Genomic DNA, 26,734 nt, shown 5'->3' with positions numbered 1-26,734 from the left:
AGGGGATCTTCCCGACCCAGGGATCAAACCCAGGTGTCCCACATTGCAGGCAGACGCTTTACCATCTGAGCCACCAGGTAAGCCTTCTTTAATTCAAGCAATCCCTTAAATTTCATACCTCTGGATTTATCAGATAACACGGAAGAGCTATTTAAAAAAAAAAAAAACCTGGAAAGAAAACAAAACACTAACATTGAATGTTAGGAAAGCAAAGGGAACTGAGCATATATGGGCCCCAGGCTTTTCTCTCATAAATTTTTAAATGTTTGACCTTGTGAATATATTACTCAAACACTAAATTAAAAGCAACAAATGAAACTAACACCCTAAAATTTACATACTTTAACTTTATAAGAACTTTGGGCCTTACTCTTAAAGCCTATGTAACTTTAGCATGAGCCATAATGTTAAGAAGCTTAACCATCAGAGGTCTTCTCTCTAGTAGAGAAGGAAATAAAAACTGACACCTCAGGAGGGTGGGTTTCCTTCTTCTCCATTAACACATATATAGATTATCTCTGAATTAGCCATGTACATGTATATATGTACACACAGACACTTATGTATATCATAGAATATCTCTAGTCAACAGAATAGCACATACATTCTCATTTTTATCTCACTGCTCACCATGCATTTCTGTCACATGGAAATTTAGCATTACACAGTTAGTTTGAACAGAAGAATGCTACAGAACAAGCACTCATATTTAGGGGAGGATGTGGCTTTAAAATAGTATACACTATATCACAATGGCAAAAACTTTAATTCATACCTCAGTGTCTGAAAAAAACTACTTCTAGACACTGGATCTCTTTTTTTCTCTGACCTCCAGGAAGTCTAGAGCTAGACCTGTGGTTCACTTTCAACTGTTGTAGTTATTTTAAACATTTCTGTGTAGGAGTTTCACTCCTCATAGAATTTGGTACTTAATCCAAATCCGATCCAAATAGGTAAGATGCTATTTAATTTTCACTTTCATATAAACATATTTTATAAGCAGTCTTAAAATCTTTTTGGAACAAGAATGAATATGGAGCAGAAAGAAAGTAGAACAGCAGAGAGGTCAGTGGAAAGCAGGTATTAGAAAATGATTAAAACATTTCTATCAGCTTTTTATCAAAGGACAAATAAATTCACAAAGGCAATAAAATTTGTAAGAATGAACACAAACACACAAAAATCTGTTTAAGATGTTTTCTGATTCCAAGAAAACAAGCCTTATAAAACATTACCAATTTTATAGTATTATATATAAAATTTTATATCACTTAGAAAAGTTTTATTTTTTTCTTTATGAAAATATAAGACTCTGTTACACTTTAAAGAAAGAATACCATTAAAATGATTATTTCTTAAAATTAGCACCTAAAGGAGTAAATATAAATTATACAGGAAATTAACTTATTAGAAATTCCTCACTTCCCTGTCATGTTAAATAAATGAAGGTTTAATACTATCTTTGCAAATGTAACAATATTTATATAACTTGTGGCTGCTAGCATTATCCAGTTTTACATAGTTATTCATAAATTTCATGTTTCTCTCATTTTTGGCCATGCCTCACATCATGTGAATTTCCCTGACCCCTGCAGCAGAAGGATGGATTCTTAACCACTGGAATGAGGGAAGCCCTTAATTTCATGTTTAAGAGTGGCCAAACATATCAATTTTTTAACTCATAATAACAACTGGTTGATTTCAAGTTTTCTTCCCTTAACTGAATTAACTAATTGCTGTAGATTTATCAGTATCAAAAATACTAAGGGAAACTTAAAATATAATCTTTTATATTAAAAATAATATCCTTTAATAGTATAGCAGAACCTGAAGGAAACAGCCTCTGGCCATAAAAATCTAATAACCAAATAATTTTGAACTTGAGTTAAAGTTAAAATTCTTAAGCTCAAGGCTATCTTGTTTCTGTTCTATTTCTCTTCAAAAACAAAGCTTAATAACAAGTGTGCTTCCAAGGCCTCACACTCCAGTCTGATTTATTGCTTCAAGTCAAACCTATTGCAATTAATTACTAATGCATCAATGGCACTGGAAATGACAATCAGCCCCAAGAAGATAGTAGCTGTAAGGTAGCTGGAAATCGAATAGGTAGATCCAAACAGATACGATGCTATCATGACACCTGACACACCTTCTTCCTTGCTTGGTGTCCTCTGAGGCTGGGTGCTGCTTGGTTCTTCATCTTCTTGGTATTTCTGAGTAAGTCTGACAAAAAGAGCTCTCTGGACAGCAGGGAGGAGACCCAGTGCAGGCAGGGGGCCCTGGCCTGCCACATTACTGCTGCTGTCGGACCCACTCCCACGGTTAGGTGAGTCTGGAACAACTGGAGCCTGGTGCTGGGCAAAGTCACCGTGCCACACCCCATCTACATACACAACACAAAAAGACACAAGACACTGATTGAGCACAAAACTCCAGGAGACAAGGACCACTGTGCCTTGTAAGAAACTGAGTTACAATAATATCACATTTGATTATCAGATTATTATGTAACAGTAAGCACTGTTTAAAGTTATCTCAAAGTCTATTGTTAGAAATATTTGGTTAAATTGAAAACACATTTTAACATTTCAATTTCATCATATTTTCCTTTATTTAAAACACACATGCCTTTCATGTTACTAAAGAAACATAGGACTCCAGATATTTTAAGTTAGAAATGAGTTATTTAGAAAGGTAAACTTACCACCAGAGTGACTGGGTGGCTGAAAATTATGGACAGCATGCTGTGAATAGTAATGATCATAAAACTCAGCGGGATTTTGTAAGGAATCATAGCTGGTACTGAGCTGCCTTTCACCAGGTGGGTGCGATGAGCCTGGAGAGCAGTGATTCTCTCTAGGTACTTTCATTACATGTTCTGGAAAGCCCGGGCAGTGGTAAGAACCACTCATATTTGGTGGTGTCAAAGGCGTATCTGGTTGACCAAGTACTCCAGCTTGACCATGAGGGCCCACAATTCCTGGGGGGCCAGGCAGCAAAGGTGGGCTCTGTGGCACTGGTAAGCCAGGACAGTGTCCGGGGGAGCCTGGGTGGATCACAGGACTGTTGTGTCCCTGAGACATGTTAGGGCCAGGACCTGGACTTGACCCCGAACTATAGACATGTTGAGGATGTGGGCTGCTTTCCTGAAATTGTGGTCCTGGTGGTGAGGCACTGTTATAAAATGCTGGTGGCCTGTGGACAAAATAATAATATTTCTTAGTTCAAAGAAAAGAGATAAATAAGAACATTACATCTCTAAATAGATATTGGACCTTTGCTGCAAAGATCTGTCTAGTCAAGGCTATGGTTTTTCCAGTGGTCATGTATGGATATGAGAGTTGGACCATAAAGCAAGCTGAGTGTTGAAGAACTGATGCTTTCGAACTGTGGTGTTGGAGAAGACTCTTGAGAGTCCCTTGAACAGCAAGGAGATCAAACCAACCAATCCTAAAGGCGATCCACCCTGAATATTCACTGCAAGGAATGAAAAATTTAACTTACTTCTTTCCAATTTTATGTGCTAAATCCACAGTAGGTTTTACAACTATTTCAAAAAGAGATGGAATCTTCTTGAAATCATCAGAGAGATCTGTCTGAAAACCATCTTCAGGATCAGAAAAGGGAAAATGCTCCAGTGGGGTTGGCAGAAGTCCAACTCCTGGAGGTGGTTTGGGAAGAGGAGTTATGCCATGCTTTCTAAGTTCTTCTAATTCTCTTTCATCTTCATTTGCAGCTTCTTCAGTATTCAACACCTAAAGATAATCGACCAAGATTTACTATTTCAAAACTAGCTTTCTTCCTCACATTTAAAACTGTGAAGACTTGAATAAACTAGTTTTGTTAAGAGAAAAATATAATATTAAAGTTGAAATAGATCAGAGATAGTGAACTAATTTTTTATAAAGAATATGAGGTTCAAAGAGGTAAAGGATATTTCTCAAAGTAAATTAGCTTTTTTAGAGATCACATTTTGTGGTTACCAAAGGCAGAGGGTAGTATGAGTAGGAACTGGATGAAGGTACTAAAAAGATACAAACTTCAAGTTATAAGGTAAGCAAGCACTAGTGATGTGAGGCACAACATGGTGACTATAATTAACAGCGCCGTACCGTTATATATGAAATCTGTTAAGGGTGTTCGTGGAAAAAAATCTTTTCTGTTTCTTTAATTTCGTATTTATTTGAGATAATGGATGTTTGCTAAGCTTGCAATAATTTCATGATGTATGTAAGTTGACTCATTATGTTGTACACCTTAAATTTATACAGTGTTGTATACCAATTATATCTAAATAAAATTGGAAAGTAAATGACATTTGAACAAGAGCTCAACCAAGAAAAATAAAATTTATGATGGACTGGTTGAAAAAATTTGTGATGGACTGTTTTTTAATGGCAGAACAATGATAAGAACAAAAGATTCTGGGTTTTTTTTTTTAAGGTTAAGGCAATTCTATTATATGCTATCATTAATAAGTAAAGAACTATAATAGGTGCCACTAACTGCTGCTGCTGCTGCCAAGTCGCTTCCGTCGTGTCTGACTCTGTGCGACCCCACAGACGGCAGCCTACCAGGCTCCCCCGTCCCTGGGATTCTCCAAGCAAGAACACTGGAGTGGGCTGCCATTTCCTTCTCCAATGTATGAAAGTGAAAAGTGAAAGTGAAGTCGCTCAGTCGTGTCTGACTCTTAGCCACCCCATGGACTGCAGCGCATCAGGCTCCTCCATCCATGGGATTTTTCAGGCAAGAGTACTGGAGTGGGGTGCCATTGCCTTCTCCAGCCACTAGGAGTGGTACAAAGTGTTTCATGTACATCACAATTGAATCTTATAAGAACAAAATATTCTTAATTCTTAGTCCAATATTCCTGCTTTTCTAACACACTACATTAACAGAATAAAACATAAAATAAGTCCTTGCTTTCTCAGCAAGATAGTGAAGTTGCTCAGTCATGTCTGACTCTTTGAAACCCCATGGATTGTACAGACTCCTCTGTCCATGGGATTCTCCAGGCATAAAATATGACTTATAAAACATGATTAAAGTCTAATGAATCTGTAATCAAGGTGCAAAAATATTACTCACTTTGTCCAAAAGTTTCTTTGTTTCTTTAGTCAGATCATCATGTGAAAATTTACAGTTGTCTCCTTGGTAACATTTTGCTCCACTATGATAGAACTTACATGGAAATTCATGTAAATAAAAACATTAAGGAACAGACCAAGTAAAATCAAACTCTCATATTTTTAAAACAAAAAATACAACTGTGAAATCAATATAACTTTATTACCATATACTGTACTAAATTTTCAAGTCACAGATTATTTAATTTTTAATTTTAAGATTAATTATTTTAAATATGCTGTTGCAGAACATTCAAAAATTTTAAGTCTCTTCTACTCTATTAGAACTAGAGAACAATTTTTTAAGAGCTTAATTTTTTTGTTTTAAAAAACTTGACTGTACAAACTATTATTTTTTCTGTCAGTGATATTTATGTCTTCTATAATAGTAGAGTTAGTAATGTGGGTAATTAACACAGACTTCCTTAATAAGAGCTCTCAATCAAGATTTACAAATTATCTCCCAAATTACCATTGTAAATAAATTATGTCTAAAATCTAGTGCAAACTCTAGCTGTTTTCACCACTGATCAAGAGAGTCATGTTAAGGTTTCAATAGTTTGTTGAAAGTACCACGCTAGGAAAATGTTACATATAAATAGAGCTTGGATAATTAGCTAATTCCACTAATACTTCTAAAATTTCACTTATTTACTTTCACTCATGTTTGGCTGCACTGGGCCTTTACTGTTGTGCGCAGGCTCTCTCTAGCTGTGACTGGGGGCTGCTCTCTAGCTGTGGGCACAGGCTTCCCACAGCACTGGCTTCTCCTGTTGCTGAGCACAGGCTCTAGGGTGTGCAGGCTTAAGCAGTAGCAAAGCATGGGGCGCAGTAGTTGTGGCATACTGGCTTAGTTGCCCCACAGCATGTGGAATCTTCCTGGAACAGAGATTGAAACTGTGTCCCCTGCCTTGGCTGGTGGATTCTTTTTTGTTAGTTACATCAATTTTATTTTTTTAATTGGAGGATAACTGGTTTACAGAATTGGGTTAGTTTCTGCCATACATGAACATGAATCAGCCATAGGTATACATTATGTCCGCTCCCTCTTCAACCTCTCTCCCACCTCCCTCCCCACCCCACCCTTCTTGATTGTCACAGAGCACCAGGTTTGATCTCCCTGTGTCACACAGCAAATTCCCACTGGCTATCTATTTTACATATCATAATGCATATATTTCTGTGTTACTCTTTCAATTTGTCCCTCCCTCTCCTTCCCCTGCTGTGTTTACAAGTCTGTTCTCTATGTCTGTGTCTCTATTGCCTTGTAAACAGGTTCATCAGTACCATCTTTCTAGATTCCATATATATTTGTTTCTCTCTTTCTGAATTACTTTACTCTATATTCATCCACCTCATTAGAACTGACTCAAATGAGTTCTTTTTTATGACTGAGTAATATTCCACTGTGTATATGTACCACAACGTCTTTATCCATTCATCTGTCAATGGACATCTAGGTTGCCTTCATGCCCTAGCTATTGTAAGTAGTGCTGCAGTGGACACTGAGGTTTCTTCAATTACCAATTTTTAAAAATTGAAGTATAGTTAATTTACAATGTCATGTAAGTTTCAGGTATACAGCAGAGTGATTCAGTTATACATACATATATACACATATATATATATATATATATACACTCTCTTTCAAGAAAACAATTTTTTAAAGTAAAAATGGCTATAGCTATTTATAATGGCTATGGTATAATTTAATTATGTAAACTGTTACTTTATACAATAAAACAAAATACAGAGCAAATAAATTTTGAGCAAATGTTTATATCTATGAAGAAAAATAAAGGAGTCTGATATTGTCACGTTAAAGTTAAATATCCCAACAACCAAAACCACAAACTAATCTTAAAATTTTGGAGACAAAGATCTAAAGAAAATATTAAATCTAGAAGTATAGTGAAAAATATACCATTTCAGCTGGTGTATGTTCTGAGAATTTCTGAGGAGTTTTTGGAAATTTATTACTGAAATCATCACACTGATAAGGTCAAGAAAGAAAAATAATGTGATTATCTTAGCAGATACAAAAAACAACTGATAAAATTCAAGTTTTTTTATATTAAAACCTCTTAGTAAAATAAGGATATATATTAGATGTTGTTGTTTAGTCTCTGAGTCATGCTCGACTCTGCAACCCCATGGACTGTAGCCTGCTAGGCTCCTCTGTCCATGGAATTTCCCAGGCAAGAATACTGGAGTGGGTTGCCATTTCCTTCCCCAGGAGATCTTCCTGACCCAGGGATTGAACACGAATCTCCAGGCATATTCTTTACTACTGAGACACCTAGGAAGCTGAAGAATTTATATACTTAACTTGATTTTTTAAAAAATCAATCTTAAAATTGTAGCCACAAGCCAAAGCAAAAGGGCATTACCCTTAAAACATGTTTTATGCTTCACAATCCCTATTATTTAACATTTTTCTGGAAGTACAGCCAATACTATTAAAATTGTCATGCCACAGATGGCATGACTATGGAGAAAACGTAAGAATAGATGAGAAGATTTCAGAAACTGTTCAATAAGGTGTCTGGTTTCTAAAGAAATACATCAAATCTTTAAAAAAAAATTTGTTTGAATAAGACAAATTTATTATAACATTTTGATACAAAAGGAGTATTTGCCCTTAGTAAGTATCAAACATACTACTACAGAGCAGAATGGTCAGATAGCACAAGGTATAATGATATATTACAGAAACAAAACTATGCTCGCTGAAAACTTAGAATATGGGCAAGTGACCTCTTAAATCTGTGAAGAGGAGATGATGAGCTAACCATTTGGAAAATAATAAGGTCTTTACCAAAGGAAATGTTTTATATATATATATTTAAATTATTTTTAACTGAAGGATAATCGCTTTACAAATTGGTTTTCACACATCAACACAAATCATATATATATATATATGTACCATATACAGTGAAATGCCACATGGTAGAGGCAGGAATACAATTTAAATGTATCAGAAGTAGGGAAGAATATACAGGGTAGTGCTTCTCATTTGGTGGTAAGATTTGACAGTACTTGAACTTTATAATTCCCAACAATGATAATTTATTATTTATAAACCCAAGTAAATAGTAATTAAGTCACAGAATAAATATGTTGCCAACTCCTTCAGAAAACACAGCCTCTTGAAATACTTATAAATATTATTTAAAATACATTTATTTCAGATTTTTTTTTCCAAAAGGAAGCTATTTCATTTCCCTAAAGAAAAGAACTCAGTTGACCTTCTGAAGTGCAAAGGCTGAAGAGATCTGGTTTACATAATGTGTTATTTTAAACTTAAAACCAAACTAGGCTTTCCAGATTGTACTTAAGATTTTTAATGCCTCAATGCCACTTGAAAACTGCAATATTTTGGTTAACATTTTTAATAAAGGATATTATGCATATAAATGCAGTTCTCTCCTTTGGTACAATATCCTTGTAAATAAAATTTGCAGATCTCTTTCCTCTTCTCCAACTCTGCATCATGATCAAATTTACATTGATCTCCCTGTTCACAAAAAAAGAGAAAAAAAAAGTAACCATTGAGTTAAATTTTCTCTGTGGTGTTTCATGGTAGAACCATGGTCATATCTCCCATCTTTAAATAATGAGCTCACAGTAATTGAAACAATCCCTTAGAATTCTTGCCCAGGATAGTGGAGGTGGCTTTGGGCAGAGAGGCAGAACAGTGAACATGACCTCAGAGGACACTGCTTGGCTCCAGCACTCACCATTTCTGGCTGAGCTACTCTGGGGACTCGTTTAACCTGTTGGTTTGACCATGATTAAAATGAGAATAATAACAGTAACTGAACTTTACTGCATCATTGTAAACATGAAAACATTTAATATTAGTAAGACAATTTGAAGAGCATGTGCCACATAGCATCATGTGTCAGTAAAATAAAAACTGATTTCAACAAGCTATATTATTGTCCCAGAATATAATTATATGAGTTCTGATATACAGTATTCAATGCAAAATCCATTTTGAAGAACTAGTTTTATTCCAACTATATGAGAAAACACTCACCACCCCCTAAAATGACCTTAAATTTTAAAGATTATTTCAGAAGTTAAAACGATTTATGATACCCCTATAAATTTACCTTAATACATCTCCCTTCCAGAAAGTATTTACAGATTTGTTTTCCTTTATGTTCCACTGTATGTTGATTAATAAATTCCTGAGTCATAATCTTCCATTTTTTCCCTGGTTTACTATACTGCAAGAAAAAAATTTACTTAAATAAAACATATGAAGTATTAAAAAAGACATTAAAATTCATACTAAAATGGATCTAGAAAGCAGTACATATTGATTATTAAAAGTGGTTAAGACTGAACATTATGATGCTATTTATTTATCTGGAGAGAGGCGATCCACACAAGCATGCTTTTAGAAAACTGCTTACGATACTGGTAGTTGCAAAGAACCCTATCTCTAATTCAATGAAGACATCTAACTACATTTTTCAAAATAAAATTGTGAAAATTTTAAACTTAATAATAACACTCAGTTTTGGCAAAGACACAATAAAATATGCACTTTCATGTATAGTTGGTAGAAAACTTAAAATATTGATATTGTTTGACACAAAATTTGTACTTTTCAGTACAAAATTCTGAAGGAATTACCAGGAAGGCACATGAAGATTTATCCACAAAAATGACCATTGCAGAATTATTTATAAGTAAAACAAACAAAACCAGGAAATACTCTGTATCTAAAACTAGAACACAAAAAACACATTATGGTACATTTAGAATATTATAAAGTCATTTAACAAATCATCAGATGGAAAGACAATCTGGGGACACAGAATGTTCACAATACCTTACCAAGTGAAAAAGTGATCTGAGTTTATAATAATAAAGACAAAGAAAAAAACAACTAAAAGAATATACCCCTACCTTTAAGAGTGTGTATCTCTAGATGAATTTCTAAAATGTTATAGATTGTTTGCATGTGTGGTTATTTTGTATTTTCTTTAGGGAAAAAAATTGAGGATATATTACCTTTAACTTTTAAACTTAAAAATTAAGAAAACCTAGTATATGATAGGAAATCTCACAGCCCTACTTGCTTTCCTTAGTTTTTCTCAGGCCCCTATTCAACTTTTGCTGCAAGTATAAGAAGGCTGAGTAACAACAAAGTATGACCTTTATGAAAGAGCACTGCTTTTCAAGCTCCTAGCAGGCACAGTGCCTTGCACACTGTAGGAGGTTCATAACTATTTACATTTCTGAATTGATATCAGTTTTCTCTTTTCCCTCAATTTGCTAGACAATGGAGAACAAAGCACAATCTACTGAAATCTCTCATAGCAAACACCTGAGGCAATAGAGAGGTAAAGTTAAATCTGATCCTCAGTGCTCACAACTGATGAATGATAGAATTCACCTGATTTCTGGAGAAAAAAAAAAAGTATCAGAATACCAGGAAAACATAATCTTTGAGTTTCTTTTAAAAAAGTATTTATAGATACACACATATATACATATATATATACAGACATATACACACACACGTGTGTGTATCCCATGAAAACTCAAAGACTTTAACTCATTATACTCTACTCTGATAGGATCATTTTAAATGTCTTCAGTTCAGTTCAGTCGTTCAGTCGTGTCAAACTCTTTGTGACCCCGTGAACTGCAGCACGCCAGGCCTCCCTGTCCATCACCAACTCCTGGAGTCCACCCAAACCCATGTCTATCGAGTCGGCAATGGCATCCAACCATCTCATCCTCTGTCGTCCCCTTCTCCTCCTGCCTTCAGTCTTTCCCAGCATCAGGGTCTTTTCCAATGAGTCAGCTCTCAGCATCAGGTGACCAATGAACACCCAGGGCTGATCTCCTTCAGAATGGACTGGTTGGACCTCCTTGCAGTCCAAGGACTCTCAAGAGTCTTCTCCAGCACCACAGTTCTAAAGCACTGATTCTTCAGCACTCAGCTTCTTTATAGTCCAACTCTCACATCCATACATGACTACTGGAAAAACCATAGCCTTGCCTAGACTGACCTTTGTTGACAAGTAATGTCTCTGCTTTTTAATATGCTGTCTAGGTTGGTCATAACTTTCTTTCCAAGGAGTAAATGTCTTTTAATTTTATGGCTACAATCACCATCTGCAGTGATTTTGGAGCCCAAAACATAAAGTCAGCCACTGTTTCAACTGTTTCCCCATCTATTTGCCATGAAGCGAAGGGACCAGATGCTATGATCTTAGGTTTCTGAATGTTGAGCTTTAGGCCAACTTTTTCATTCTCCTCTTTCACTTTTATTAAGAGGCTCTTTACTTCTTTGCTTTCTGCCATAAGGGTGGTGTCATCTGCATATCTGAGGTTAGTGATATTTCTCCCAGCAATCTTGACTCCAGCTTGTGCTTCTTCTAGCCCAGCATTTCTCAGGATGTACTCTGCATATACATTAAATAGGCAGGGTGACAATATACAGCCTTGATGTACTCTTTCTCCTATTTGGAACCAGTCCATTACTCCATATCCAGTTCTAACTGTTGCTTCCTGACCTGCATATAGGTTTCTCAAGAGGCAGTTCAGGGAGTCTGGTATTCCCATCTCTTTCAGAATTTTCCAGTTTATTGTGATCCACCCAGTCAAAGGCTTTGGCATAGTCAATAAAGCAGAAATAAATGTCTTAAACCTACATAAATTTTATTTACAAACATTTTCTATTTCTATGGGAAGCTTCCATAAGCCTCTTATCCTTATCCATCAGGGGGCAGATAGAATGAAAATCACTATCACAGAAAACTAATCAAACTGATCACATGGACCACAGCCTTGTCTAACTCAATGAAACTATAAGCCATGCCGTGTAGGGCCTCCCAAGATGGATGGGTCATGGTGGAGAGTCCTGACAAAACGTGGTCTACTGGAGGAGGGAATAGCAAACTATTTCAGAATTCTTGCTTGAGAACCCCATGAACAGTATGAAAAGACAAAAAGATATGACACTGAAAGATGAACTCACCAGGTCGGTAGGTGCCCAATATGCTCCTGGAGAAGAGTGGAGAAATAACTTCAGAAAAAGTGAGGCAACAGAGCCAAAGCAAAACAATGGCCATCTGTGGATGCGACTGGTGATGGAAATAAAGTCTGATTCTGTAAAGAACAATATTGCATAGGAACCTGGAATGTTAGGTCCATGAATCAAGGCAAATTGCAAGTGGTTAAACAGGAGATGGCAAGAGTGAATATTGACATTTTAGGAATCAGTGAAATAAAATGAACTGGAATGGGTGAATTTAATTGAGATGACCATTATAACTACAACTGTGGCCAAAGATGCCTTAGAAGAAATGGAGTAGCCCTTGTAGTCAACGAAAGAGTCTGAAATGCACTACTTGGATGAAATCTCAAAAACGACAGAATGATCTCTGTTCGTTTCCAAAGTAAACCATTCAATATCACAGTAATCCAAGTCTATGCCCCAACCACGAATGCTGAAGAAGCTGAAGTTGAATGGTTCTATGAAGACCTACAAGACCTTCTAGAACTTACACGAAAAAAAAAAAAAGCTATCCTTTTCATCATAGGGGACTGGAATGCAAAAGCAGGAAGTCAAGATACACCTGGAGTAAACAGGCAAGTTTGGCCTTAGGCTACAAAATGAAACAGGGCAAAGGCAAAGAGTTTTGCCAAGACAACGCACTGGTCATAGCAAACACCCTCTTCCAACAAACAAGAGAAGACTCTACACATGGACATCACCAGATGGTCAATACTGAAATCAGACTGATTATACTCTTTGCAGCCAAAGATGGAGAAGCTCTACACAGTCAGCAAAAACAAGACTGGGAGCTGACTGTGGCTCAGATCATAAACTCCTTACTGTCAAATTCAGACTTTAATTGAAGAAAGTAAGGAAAACCACTAGACCATTCAGATATGACCTAAATCAAATCCCTTATGATTATACAGTGGAAGTGAAAAATAGATTCAAGGAATTAGATCTGATAGAGTGCCTGAAGAACTATGGATGGAGGTTCGTGACACTGTACAGGAGGCAGTGATCAAGACCATCCCCAAGAAAAAGAAATGCAAAATGGCAAAATGGTTGTCTGAGGAGGTCTTACAAATACCTGAGAAAAGAAGAGAAGCTAAAGGCAAAGGAGAAAAGGAGAGATACACCCATCTGAATGCAGAGTTCCAAAGAATAGCAAGGAGAGGTAAGGAGGCTTTCCTCGGTGATCAATGCAAAGAAATAGAGGAAAATAATGGAATGGGAAAGAGTAGAGATCTCTTCAAGAAAATTAGAGATACCAGGGGAACATTTCATGCAAAGATGGGCTCGATAAAAGTGAGAAACGGTATGGACCTAACAGAAGCATAAGATATGAAGAGGTGGCAAGAATACACAGAAGAACTACACAAAAAAGATCTTCATGACCCAGATAACCATGATGGTGTGATCACTCACCTAGAGCCAGACATCCTGGAGTGAGAAATTAAGTGGGCCTTAGGAAGCATCACTATGAACAAAGCTAGTGGAGGTGATGGAATCCCAGTTGAGCTATTTCAAATCCTGAAAGATGATGCTGTGGAAGTGCTGCACTCAATATGCCAGCAAATTTGGAAAACTCAGCAGTGGCCACAGGACTGGAAAGGTCAGTTTTCATTCCAATCCCAAAGAAGGGCAATGCCAAAAATGTTCAAACTACCACACAATTACACTCATCTCATACGCTAGCAAAGTAATGCTCAAAATTCTACAAGCCATGCTTCAACAGTATGTGAACCATGAACTTCCACATGTTTAACCTGCATTTAGAAAAGGCAAAGGAACCAGAGATCAAATTGTCAACATAGGTTGGATCATCAAAAAAGCTAGAGAGTTCCAGGAAAACATCTACCTCTGTTTTACTAACTATGCCAAAACCTTTGACTGTGTGGATCACAACAAACTATGGAAAATTTTTAAAGAGATGGGAATACCTGACCAGCTTACCTGCCTCCTAAGAAATCTGTATACAGATCAAGAAGCAACAGGTAGAACCAGACATGGAACAACAGACTGGTTCCAAATTGGGAAAGGAGTACGTCAAGGCTATATATTGTCACCCTGCTTATTTAACTTCTATGCAGAGTACATCATGAGAAACACTGGGCTGGATGAAGCACAAGCTGGAATCAAGGTTGTCAGGAGGAATATCAATAACCTCAGATATGCAGATGACACCACCCTTATGGCAGAAAGAGAAAAGGAACTAAAGAGTCTCTTGATGAAAGTCAAAGAGGAGAGTGAAAAAGCTGGCTTAAAACTCAACATTCAAAAAACGAAGATCACGGCATCCGGTCACATCACTTCATGGCAAACAGATGGGGAAACAATGGAAATAGTGACAGACTTTATTTTTGGGGGGTGCCCAAAAATCACTGCAGATGGTGACTGCAGCCATGAAATTAAAGGACGCTTGCTCCTTGAGGAAAGCTATGACCAACCTGCTGCTGCTGCTGCTGCTAAGTCACTTCAGTTGTGTCCGACTCTGTGTGACCCCATAGACGGCAGCCCACCAGGCTCCCCCGTCCCTGCCATTCTCCAGGCAAGAACACTGGAGTGTGTTTCCATTACCTTCTCCAATGCATGAAAGTGAAAATTGAAAGTCAAGTCCCTCAGTTGTGTCTGACTCTTAGCAACCCCATGGACTGCAGCCTACAAGGCTCTTCTGTCCATGGGATTTGCCAGGCCCAAGAGTACTGGAGTGAGGTGCCACTGCCTTCTCCGATGACCAACCTAGATAGCATATTAAAAAGCAGAGACCTTGCTTTGCCGACAAAGGTCTGTCTAGCCAAAGCTATGGTTTTTCCAGTAGTCATGTATGGATGTGAGATCTGGACCATAAAGAAAGCTGAGTGCCGAAGAATTGATGCTTTTGAACTGTGGTGTTAGAGAAGACTCTTGAGAGTCCCATGAACAGCAAGGAGATCCAACCAGTCAATCCTCAAGGAAAGTAGTCCTGAATAATCATTGGAAGGACTGATGCTGAAGCTTAAACTCCCAATATTTTGGCCACCTGATGTGAAGAACTGACTCATTTGAAAAGACCCTGATGCTGGGAAAGATTGAAGGTAGGAGGAAAAGGGGATGACAGAGGATGAGATGGTTGGATGGCATCACCAACTGATGGACATGAGTTAGAGTAAACTCCGGGAGTTGATGATGGACAGGGAATCCTGGCGTGCTGCAGTGGGGTTGCAAAGAGTCAGACATGAGTGAACAACTGAACTGAAAATTTTTTTAATAAACGTTTTCTATTTCTAGGCTCACTTAGAACAAGTAGTTATAAATGACCAGTTCACATATGCCTTCTCCACAAGGATTGTGGCTGTAATAAAATAGGCAGCCAAAGAGTGCACCATGAGAAGTCAAAGAGCCAACTTGAGGAATATAACTCTGAAAATCAAAAAGTAAAAATATTAGGTAATGACCCCCCCAGTAAAACCCACTGAAGAATGCACCAAGTTGTACTATGTAGCAGCCCATCAGGCTCCTCTGTCCGTGGGGTTCTCCAGGCAAGTATACTGGAGAGGGTTGCTACTTCCTCCTTCAGGGGATCTTCCCAACCCAGGGGTCAAACCCATGCCTCTTACATCTACCTGCACTGGCAGGTGGGTTCTTTACCAGTAGCAGCAACTGGGAACCCCTTTAGTCACTCAGTTGTGTTTTACTCTTTGTGACCCATGGACTATAGTCAGCTAGGCTCCCCTGTCCATGGGATATCCCAGGCAAGAATACTGGAATGGGTTGCCATTTCCTTCTCCAGGGATCTTCCCGACCCAGGGACAGTACCCATGTCTCCTGCTTGACAGGAGATTCTTCAGGAAAGGAAAAATGTCCTAAATCTGATAAATGCACAAGAAAGAATTTATTCTTATTTTCTATCACAAGATTAAGAAATTTTTTAGTTGCAAGCTAGATCTGGAAACATCTAAAATATTAGTGCTTGAAGGGGCCATTAGAGTTAATTTTAATACTGTACTCTAATATTACAGGTTAAGCAAACTGAAGCTCAGAGATAGGCAGTAACTCCCTCAAAACTATATTTTCCTGGAAGCTAACATTTTTTCACATATAGGGTATAAGTACTGAATATAGGAGGAGGTTTACTCAGAAAGTATTCAAATCAATTTGGTCTAGTGAAAGCAGCACATCCTAGACAACCACACCTGCCTAGAAAGATGGAGAGGCAGGTTATAGTTTCCCAGAAATTTTAAGCTTATTTGCAAAGCTGTTATTCCACAGAACAGTGAGTTAAGAATGAATGTTTGTAGGTGAGTGGGGGAAAAAAAAGAGTTCATGGTGAAGTAAATTTTAGAAATGATGGGTTGAACAAAGTCAGACTTCTTTCTGCCTAACCTGCTCAGAGCCTTTAAACATTCATGTTGACTGAGAATCACCAGGAGTAGAGTAGTATGTGCTGGGCTTCACAAATTTATTTATTATTTATTATTTATTTATTTATTATTTATTTATTTATTTATTATCCTAAACTTTTTTTTAAGGTCATACTTGCTAGCAACTCCCTAAACAGTATACTAAGGAGTATATTAAAAAAATCTTTTCCTATTATCTTTAAACCCAGATATTAGAAAACTGAGCATTTTCCAATTGCAATGTTAGTATCCCTTTTCTATCAGTCAGGGTTATAGCTATTGATAACCCCTTGTTCTGCATAATTCAATCAAATCTTACTGGAACAATGGCAGAATACAGAAACTGGATTACTCTAATCTAGAAAGTCACTACAAGGTTGAAATGCATTTGTTCAGAGTTCAGTTCAATTCAACATACATTTATTCAGTCTCTACTATACACATGGTTCATAAATTGACCCTTCCAAACATTAATACCTCCTTTCTTCTCTTTCAAGGATTTCAATTCTAATAAGTAAGTAAATTTACCACTGTCTCCCTTCTTGGTCCTGCCACGTATTGAGCTACCAAGCATCTTACTTCCATTTGCATCAAGGGAAGATGACCCCTAGGAAGGAAAAGTACAACAGAGAACCTACAGAACAAAAATTTTTGCTTTCAGACATATCAATTTTATTTTGAAGTGCTTTTGAACTTAGCAATTTCATTTCAATGTCACCTAAACGTGCATCTGTATACTAGTATCATAACTAAGTAAAACAAAACTTGTTTTTGGAATTCATCTATACTCATTTGACCTGAACTGGAAATTTTTCATTTACTAGGAAAATAGTATTAAAATCACAATGCTTTATTTGCAGCCAAGTAAGTTAAAAGGTAGAATCCTCAATATACATAAATTCTCATTACCTCATGATAGTCATCAGTTCCTGAAAACACATTTGGCCCTTTGTTGACCCTTCCGCCACGGTCTTTGCGTTTGATTTTTTTCAGCAAACCTCGTCCACGAGCAACATTAAAACTTTTAACCCTCTGCTCAGTACCTACAAAAGTTAAAATGTACTCTAGATGTTATAAATAAAACAGCACACCAGGCTACTAGTTTACAGAGAATAGCATATTTTAAATAGTCTACAATGTACAGTGCATTCTTTTTTCCCTCTAGATTCAATGAAAAAACTAATTCCATCTTTACATTTTACTTGAAGGTACTGCTTCTTATTGTTTTGTTTCTCAAGTGATGTTAGCAACATAAGGAAGGCAAAGAACAAGGATACACGTAGCTGGAGAAGTCAACTCTAGTTTTATCCTTCTCAATTCTCCTTAGAATAAACAATTAAGGAGGTTTTCTGTTTTTTAAGAGAATTAAACATTGCATTCCTCTCTAAGGAAGACAATGAAGTATTATTAGTGATTAATTTGTAGCAAATTGTTTCTATTGATAATTCTGGATATCACATATATTGCCAAGCAAAATTTATACCTGTCTTTTACTTTTGAAAAACTTGATGTTTAAAAGTATCTAAACAGATACTTAAATTATAAAAATTATATATTAGGGTAGTAAGTTACAGTACAAAGTGATTTCTCATTTTACCAAAGTCATATTGGACTACTAAGTTTTACAATGATCTTAAATCTACAAAACAGCCAATAAACGCATGACAAAAATGTTTCACTTCATTAAAAGAAATTAAAAATTAACACACCAATTTTCACCTCAAAGAAATAACGGTGGTAGGGATTTGGAGAAACTGGCATTTTCACACACTGGCAGAAGTGTTATAAACTGCTATAACACCTTTTTGGATATCAGCTTGGTATATAGGTCAAAAATTTTCAAATGTGCCTATGCCTTTTGACTTAATTCTACATTTCAGCATTTATTATTAGGAAAAAAATGTTTACCAAGATGAGATATGTATAAATATGCAGGGTTAATCACAGAATTTTCAAAAAATGGGTGCAACTTAAATCTCAAATAATTACTAGCAAACAAATTTAGCAATTTAATAGATAAATTATGGTGCATCTATTAGAATGTAGGCATTAGAATCTACTCATTAACGTAAGAATGACAGAAATACAATTCACAGTTAAAGGGGGAAAGAAAGGAGTTTTAACAGTGTATAGTTTTTTGTTAAAAATAATTCTCAAAAATTCTAGAGAATGTTTGCCAAAAATATTAATAGTAATTGTCCCTGGGTGTAGAGATTCAAATTTTTTTTTATCTTTGATCTTTGCTGCGTTATCATTTTTTACACATAGAAAAAGTTTTCTGCATTTGACTATATATTACTTTCATAATTCTGGGGAAAAAATGAAATTCAGAATAAAACGCAATACTCAATTCATTAACAGAACGAAAAGAAGGAGTCTGAAAGGAAAAACCCCAGGTAGGAAGGGATGAACAAGAACTTCACATTCCCTTTATTCCCCAAGTGAAATGATCCCTGACACCACTATGTCTGACTCCAGGAACAAACGTGCCAATTACAATAACACATGTATAGACAAATTCCTCCTCTTTAGTTCAACAAAGCCTCGGTTCACATTTTTCAAAGGAATTTTGCTAGGAAATCAAGAAAAAATAAAGCAGTAAAAATAACCAAATTTACTCATAATGGACTTTTTTTTTCAGTGCTAATTAAAAGATGTGAAACGAATTGCCAGTCCAGGTTCGATGCATGATACAGGATGCTCCGGGCTGGTGCACTGGGATGACCCTGAGGGATGGGATGGGGAGGGAGGTGGGAGGGGGGTTCAGGATGGCGAACACATGTGCACCCATGATGGATTCATGTTGATGTATGGCAAATCCAATACAATACTGTAAAATAATTAGCCTCCAATTAAAATAAATAAATTTATATTTAAAAAATAAAATACAATAAATAAAAATAAATAAATAAATTTTTAAATTTACATTTTAAAATTAAAAAAAGAAAAGATAGTTACATAGGGTTTGGGTTTCATCGTTTCACCTCAGCCTCATCTTGCTCCAGTTTTCTTGAAGCAGACATGCTAACTAGACAATTTTTAAGGCTAATTTGACCCTTATGTGATCCATAATTTCTATGGAGACTTGTCCTGGTTTTCCCAAGGATGATGTACCTCAATATAACAGATGAATAGGTTACCATTCCAGAAATTTCTTTAGGTTTTGTTATTTCTGATTCAGAAAAATGTGTATAGTCCTTGGTTGGGTGGATGAAAACATGTGCATGTATGCACTTCCGTTTACCACACCACTCTGCTTGACTCCCCCTCCCAAATTGTAGTTATTTTATATTGTTAAGTTAATCCATTATGTACCCACTGTTTCCATTATGGCTTGCAATTGTAATTCTTTTATTTTTTGTATGGCTATTGATTGTAAAAACTGATAACATCTTTTACTCTTGTGATTATGTAACTATTACTCACTTAATACCACTGTATCATGATTGGTCAACAGAAAAATAATAGAACTCCATATCACCCAAACTAGGATCTAACAAAAAAGCCTGTAATCACTTTTTAAATTCCAGATGCAAATCAGAGTTATCTTGAAACTTTCTGAAAAATACAAATGATCAGGTATTGCTTTTTTTCTCCAGAGCTCCAGATAAGTTTCTAATGAGCAGTCATGTTTAAAAATGATGCTTTTGAACTGTGGTACTGGAGAAGACTCTTGAGAGTCCCTTGGACTGCAAGGGGATCCAACCAGTCAATACTGAAGAAGTCAGTCCTGAATACTCATTGGAAGGACTGATGGTGAAGCTGAAACTCCAATACTTTGGCCACCTTATGCGAAGAACCAACTCATTGGAAAAGACCCTGATGCTCAGAAAGATTGAAGGAGGGAGGAAAAGGGGACGACAGAAGATGAGATGGTTGGATGGCATCACCCATGCAATAGACATGAGTTTGAGTAGGCTCTGGGAGTTGGTGATGGACAGGGAGGCCTGGCATGCTGCAGTCCTCCTCTTTGGGGTGACAAAGAGTCAGACACAACTGAGTGACTGAACTGACTAAACTGGACTATATGATGATCTTTTATTTTTATCTAGTTTGTTTCACTTTTTCTATTTCATATTCAGTGCCTCATTTCATTTAGTTTATGTTTTCCAATTTCTTGATCTCTCTTTTATTTTTATTTTTTGATGTTCTTTCTCAAGCCTTTATCAAGTATAGTAGAAAAGCTTTTGTATACATATGTATAAACATGTATAATACATATATTTTAGGAAAATTATGAATTTTTACATAACAAAAAAATATGACATTTTGATTTCACTTGTTTGGCTTAGTATGAATAGAATGCTAGATTTCTAGCATTTATTTAGGTTTACTGTATAGCATAGGGAACTATAATCAGTATCTTGTAATAACCTATGATGAAAAATAATTTCAAAAATAGTATTTGTGTAATTGTATAACTGAATTATCTTGCTGTGTACCTGCAACATTTTAAGTCAATTATGATTCAATAAAATACATATATTTTTTAAAAAGTATACAGTCGAGTATATTTAAACAGCAAAGATGATCACTACATTTTAAACTCTAATAAAAGAATAGCTTTCCAGGATTCTGTCTTTATAGGGTCTAAAATATAAAGTAACACAAGGTAACAGTTGAAAAGGATAGGTAATTTTTTTTTTTCAGTATACTGATACCATATAGAAGAGAGGGGAAATTTTGTAACAGGAAAGTTTTTCTACATTTTATATACTTTAAAAATATTAGGAAATCTATTAAATGCAAATTTTAAGATATCATGCAGATTGAAATATCTATAGATTTTTGTCCTCAAGGTCTACAAAATAAAGAAAAACAAATTTAGGAACCACAGGAATAAACTGACAATTACAAAGGGCTAAGAAATTTAAGTTTTTACTTCATAGCTACCTGTTTATCTTAATAAAGTTTTCATAGTCAAAACCAGACAATTTCAAACTTACCTTGCTGAATTCCTTTCAATCTTTGTTTTTTCCCTGGTTCTTTAGAAAAAGATGATCCTAAAGAAGTATTCGAGGTTTCTTTAGCTTGCCTGTATTGTTTCAGCTGACTGGCAAAATCTTCCTCTGTTTCCTGACTGTAGCTACCAAAGTTGTCATCACTGTAGGTACTGTACTCATCATATTCTTTACTTTTAAATTTTCTGTTATGTTGACTCTTCTTTGATGCCATGTAGCTTCCTGATATATGTCCATGCTAAGTGAAAATGAATAATCATTGTCAGGATTTTTCAGTTACATATAGAGGAGTTGATAGTAACATAGGACATCTTCCCCCACCCCTCCACCCCTAGAAAGCTGGGAGAAAAAGGGGAAAAGAGTTGTTCTGTCTTGTGGTTAGAATTTATCTATGGAACTATTTAAAACTAAGTTTAAAAACCTAAATGCTACTCTGATGTTATTAAACACTGTAATGTTCATAAAACCTTGCTGGTGAGTGTGTCTTGTTCACTTTTGTTTCCCATGCCCATGTCTTACATTTCTCATGCTCCACACCTCAATATTTCTATCCACAAGAATACTTTAAAATCCGTATCAACATACACGAATTCCTTCTCCAAAAACCCACAGAGGTCTTTGTGAAAATAGAAAAAAAATAGTAAAATAGCTTGGAGAAAGGGTAGAAAATATACAGTCTCCTTAAGATTGAAAAATTCCCAAATGACATGTTTAAGCATATTATATTTAATAAAAAATATGTAAGGTCAAATTTGTAAAAAGAAAATGTTGCATATGAGATTTAATAGGAAAAAATATAGATGTCCCTAATAATGAAAAACATCTAATGAATAAATTGCTCATTAGAAACTATTTATTGCATTTACCCATTATGAATTTTATTGCTTTTTACTAAAGCATGTAAAAATAAAAAAATACATTGTAGTCCTAGGAGTTTATTTAGTGATAGGATTCAAGTACTTCTCTATTCACTGAAATATTTTCATTACTTCTATCATATCTTGTCAATTTTTTTATTAGAAAGCAAGAAAAAAAATTGCACATAATTACAACTTGAGGATCTAGAAAAAGTCAGACCATGACTCATTTTCAGTTTAGTACATTTTAAATGTGATATAAAATACTACCCTGGCAGAATACCAACATGAGACTGTGTTTTTAATAAAATACAGAGAAATATTAAGTCCTTTCTATAAGAGTCAGGCACGACTGAGTGACTTCACTTTCACTTTTCACTTTCATGCACTGGAGAAGGAAATGGCAACCCACTCCAGTATTCTTGCCTGGAGAACCCCAGGGATGGGGGAGCCTGGTGGGCTGCCGTCTATGGGGTCGCGCAGAGTTGGACACAACTGAAGCGACTTAGCAGCAGCAGCAGCAGCAGCAGCAGTAATTATAAAATAGAGAAAAAGTATATAACTGAAGCAATCAAGAAAAACAATTAACATCGATTTAGAATTTTCAAGACACTGTATTAGACTTCCAACACTCTGCTTTTTTTAATATAAATTTATTTTTTTGTTTATTTAATTGGAGCCTAATTACTTTACAATAGTGTATTGGTTTTGCCATACATCAACATGAATCTGCCATGGGTGTATACATGTTCCCCATCCTGGACCCCCCTCCCACCTCCCTCTCCATCCCATCCCTCTGGGTCATCCCAGTGCACCAGCCCCAAGCATCCTGTATCATGCATCGAACCTGGACTGGCGATTCATTTCATATATGATATTATACATGTTTCAATGCCATTCTCCCAAATCATCCCACCCTCACCCTCTCCCACAGAGTCCAAAAGACTGTTCTATACATCTGTGTCTCTTCTGCTGTCTCGCATACAGGGTTATCGTTACCATCTTTCTAAATTCCATATATATGCCTTAGTATACTGTATTGGTGTTTTTCTTTCTGGCTTACTTCACTCTGTATAATCGGCTCCAGTTGCATCCACCTCATTAGAACTGATTCAAATGTATTTTTTTAATGGCTGAGTAATACTCCATTGTGTATATGTACCACAGCTTTTTTATCCATTCCTCTGTTGATAGACATCTAGGTTGCTTCCATGTCCTTGGCTATTATAAACAGTGCTGCAATGAACATTGGGGTATGCGTGTCTCTTTCAATTCTGGTTTCCTCGGTGTGTATGCCCAGCAGTGGGATTGCTGGGTCATATGGCAGCTCTATTTCCAGTTTTTAAAGGAATCTCCACACTGTTCTCCATAGTGGCTGAACTAGTTTGCATTCCCACCAACAGTGTAAGAGGGTTCCCTTTTCTCCACACCCTCTCCAGCATTTATTGCTTGTAGACTTTTGGATAGCAGCCATTCTGACTGGCATGAAATGGTACCTCACTGTGGTTTTGATCTACATTTCTCTGATAATGAGTGATGTTGAGCATCTTTTCATGTATTTGTTAGCCATCTGTATATCTTCTTTGGAGAAATATCTGTTTAGTTCTTTGGCCCATTTTTTGATTGGGTTGTTTATTTTTCTGGAATTGAGCTGCATAAGTTGCTTGTATATTTTTGAGATTAATTGTCAGTTGCTTCATTTGCTATAATTTTCTCCCATTCTGAAGGCTGTCTTTTCACCTTGCTTATAATTTCCTTTGTTGTGCAGAAGCTTTTAATTTTAATTAGATCCCATTTGTTTATTTTTGCTTTTATTTCCAATATTCTGGGAGGTGGGTCATAGAGGATCCTGCTGTGATTTATGTCGGAGAGTGTTTTGCCTATGTTCTACTCAAGGAGTTCTATAGTTTCTGTCTTACGTTTAGATCTTTAATCCATTTTGTGTTTATTTTTGTGTATGGTGTTAGAAAGTGTTCTAGTTTCATTCTTTTACAAGTGGTTGACCAGTTTTCCCAGCACCACTTGTTAAAGAGATTGTCCTTTCTCCATTGGGCTTCCCTGGTGGCTCAAAGGGTAAAGCAGCTGCCTGCAGTGCGGGAGACCCGGGTTCAATCCCTGGGCTGGGAAGATCCTTTGGATAAGGAAATGGCAACCCATTCCGGTACTCTTGCCTGGAAAATCCCATGGACAGAGAAGCCTGATAGGGCTTCCATGGGGTCCATGGGGTCACAAAGAGTCAGACACGACTGAGCGACTTCACTTCACTTTCTCCATTGTATATTCTTGCCTCCTTTGTCAAAGATAAGGTGTCCATAGGTGCGTGGATTTATCTCTGGGCTTTCTATTTTGTTCCACTGATATATTTCTGTCTTTGTGCCAGTACCATACTGTCTTTACTGTGGCCTTGTAGTAGAGCCTGAGGTCAGGCAGATTGATTCCTCCAGTTCCATTCTTCTTTCTCAAGATTGCTTTGGCTATTCGAGGTTTTTTGTATTTCCATACAAATTGTGAAATTATTTGTTCTAGCTCTGTGAAAAAATACAGTTGGTAGCCTGATAGGGATTGCATTGAATCTATAGATTGCTTTGGGTAGTATAACTCATTTTCACTATATTGATTCTTCCGATCCATGAACACAGTATATTTCTCCATCTATTAGCATCCTCTTTGATTTCTTTCACCAGTGTTTTATACTTTTGTATATATAGGTCTTTTGTTTCTTTAGGTAGATATATTCCTAAGTATTTTATTCTTTTCATTGCAATGGTGAATGGAATTGTTTCCTTAATTTCTCTGACATGAAGGAAACGCAGCCCCTTGGTCTCAAGGGTGGGCCTCGCGGACAGCTTTTCCCCCTCCCACTCCATGACAATGAAGCCCCAGCCGGCCCCGCGCCGCACACTCCCACCAAGTCAGCACAGAAAGGGCCTTCACCTTCTGGTGGGCCCATAGTACACTGGCGCCAGGGGCCAGCTTCTGGCCTCCCATGACTTCCAACATTCTTAAAGCAACGTTTTTAAAGTTTATCAACTGTTCTCAGTCTAGCACTTCAGAAATTCAGAAGTGGATTTAGGATTATAGCCAAGAGGCAGTTTCTTACATTTTTTAAAAAGCCACTATTAAAACAAAAAATAATTGTTTTGATTAAGCTGAAGATTAATTCACTGAATGGTACTTATATTCCTTTTATTAAAAATGTGATTGTATTAATTTTTCAATGATATATTTCAATACTTAATTACTAAAGATTACTGTTAATGGGCAACTATGAATTTTCCTCTAGAAATTAGATGCTTTCCACAAAAACTTTTAAGCATTAATATTAATCCAGTTCTCTTGATTTTTCACAGCCTTTACAAAAATAATGTTCATAATTCCTACTTTTTCAAGCAGAATTACCCCTAAACTTAAAATTCATCCCTCCCTTGATTTCCCAACAGCAAATAATCCTATCCCTCTAATGATGCAAATCTCCCACCTCAGGGCTCCTTCTGCAGTGACAGACTCTAATGTGCCTGCTGCAGTGCTTAGTGTTTACATCAGGGCACCACCCAAGCTCTCCTGGAAGTGCTAAATGGACTGAGGGGGTACAGAGCAGCCCCAGTTCTCTAGAAGAAGAGCTCCTCATGCTTCTCAAGCTCATCATCTGGAATGAACAAAATGTACTCACCAGCAAGGATCTAGCAAGTATTTTTAAAAGCCCTCCTAAAGATAAAAGAAACAAAAAAGACTATAAATTCTACCAAAAGATTTTCTTCAATCACTTTGCTTATTGATTATTAGGCTATATACCTGCTAGAATGTCTGTGGGGGCAGATTTGGTTTCCGTAATACAGGCTATCATTATGAACATGAAATAATAGTACAGGAGACCCTGAACAAGGATGAGGAAAAAGGAAAACATATTAAGTACTTCAATTTCATAGTTAGATGCTAATACTATATTCTATTATTGCCTTTTAGAGTAAAAGTTTCATATAGTACCTACTTATAATCTCATTAAATGAGATTTTCAGGATATACTTTCTAATCTCAGTGAGTCAACCCTAAAGCTTATGTGAAGGAAATGACCCTGAACTTTCTTTTCTAATGCCAGATTAGGTAATTTAATTCAGATCAGCCCTTCTCCTAAAAAAAATGCAGAAAAGGTAGACAAAATATTTTTTTTTCAAACTACTATAGACATCAGAGAGCTAATAAATTAGTGAAGAATTTCTGGACCATTATTCATGGAGTAGCTGAAAATCCCCAGAAATGAGCAGTACTTGGAGCTGTTTTTGCTCTGAAAGCATTAGCCCATCATGAAAAAACATCTGACAGGTTCAACAATACTTTTGACTATCGTTTTAACCTTTGGGAACAAAAGGAGAAGTCCAGA

General features: G+C 36.4%; 1 protein-coding gene across 1 annotated transcript in view; it reads right to left on the bottom strand.

The window, feature by feature from the left end:
- The window catches only part of ZC3H6 (zinc finger CCCH-type containing 6), a 70,081-nt gene that overhangs the window by 5,210 nt on the left and 38,137 nt on the right, over positions 1-26,734 (bottom strand). Inside the window, exons 4-11 of the mRNA XM_068973360.1 lie at positions 21,485-21,737; positions 17,448-17,581; positions 9,248-9,364; positions 8,535-8,646; positions 5,089-5,198; positions 3,505-3,755; positions 2,705-3,195; positions 2,150-2,383 (exon numbers count right to left, since the gene is read on the bottom strand). Of these exons, the coding sequence (XP_068829461.1) occupies positions 2,150-2,383; positions 2,705-3,195; positions 3,505-3,755; positions 5,089-5,198; positions 8,535-8,646; positions 9,248-9,364; positions 17,448-17,581; positions 21,485-21,737 (1,702 nt within the window). The remainder of the gene's footprint in view (positions 1-2,149; positions 2,384-2,704; positions 3,196-3,504; positions 3,756-5,088; positions 5,199-8,534; positions 8,647-9,247; positions 9,365-17,447; positions 17,582-21,484; positions 21,738-26,734) is intronic.

Source organism: Capricornis sumatraensis, chromosome 1 (assembly GCF_032405125.1).
Source record: "Capricornis sumatraensis isolate serow.1 chromosome 1, serow.2, whole genome shotgun sequence".
NCBI classification, from domain to species: Eukaryota; Metazoa; Chordata; class Mammalia; order Artiodactyla; family Bovidae; genus Capricornis; species Capricornis sumatraensis.
Note: the sequence above shows the minus strand (reverse complement) of the source record. Positions and strands in the feature narration are given on the sequence as shown.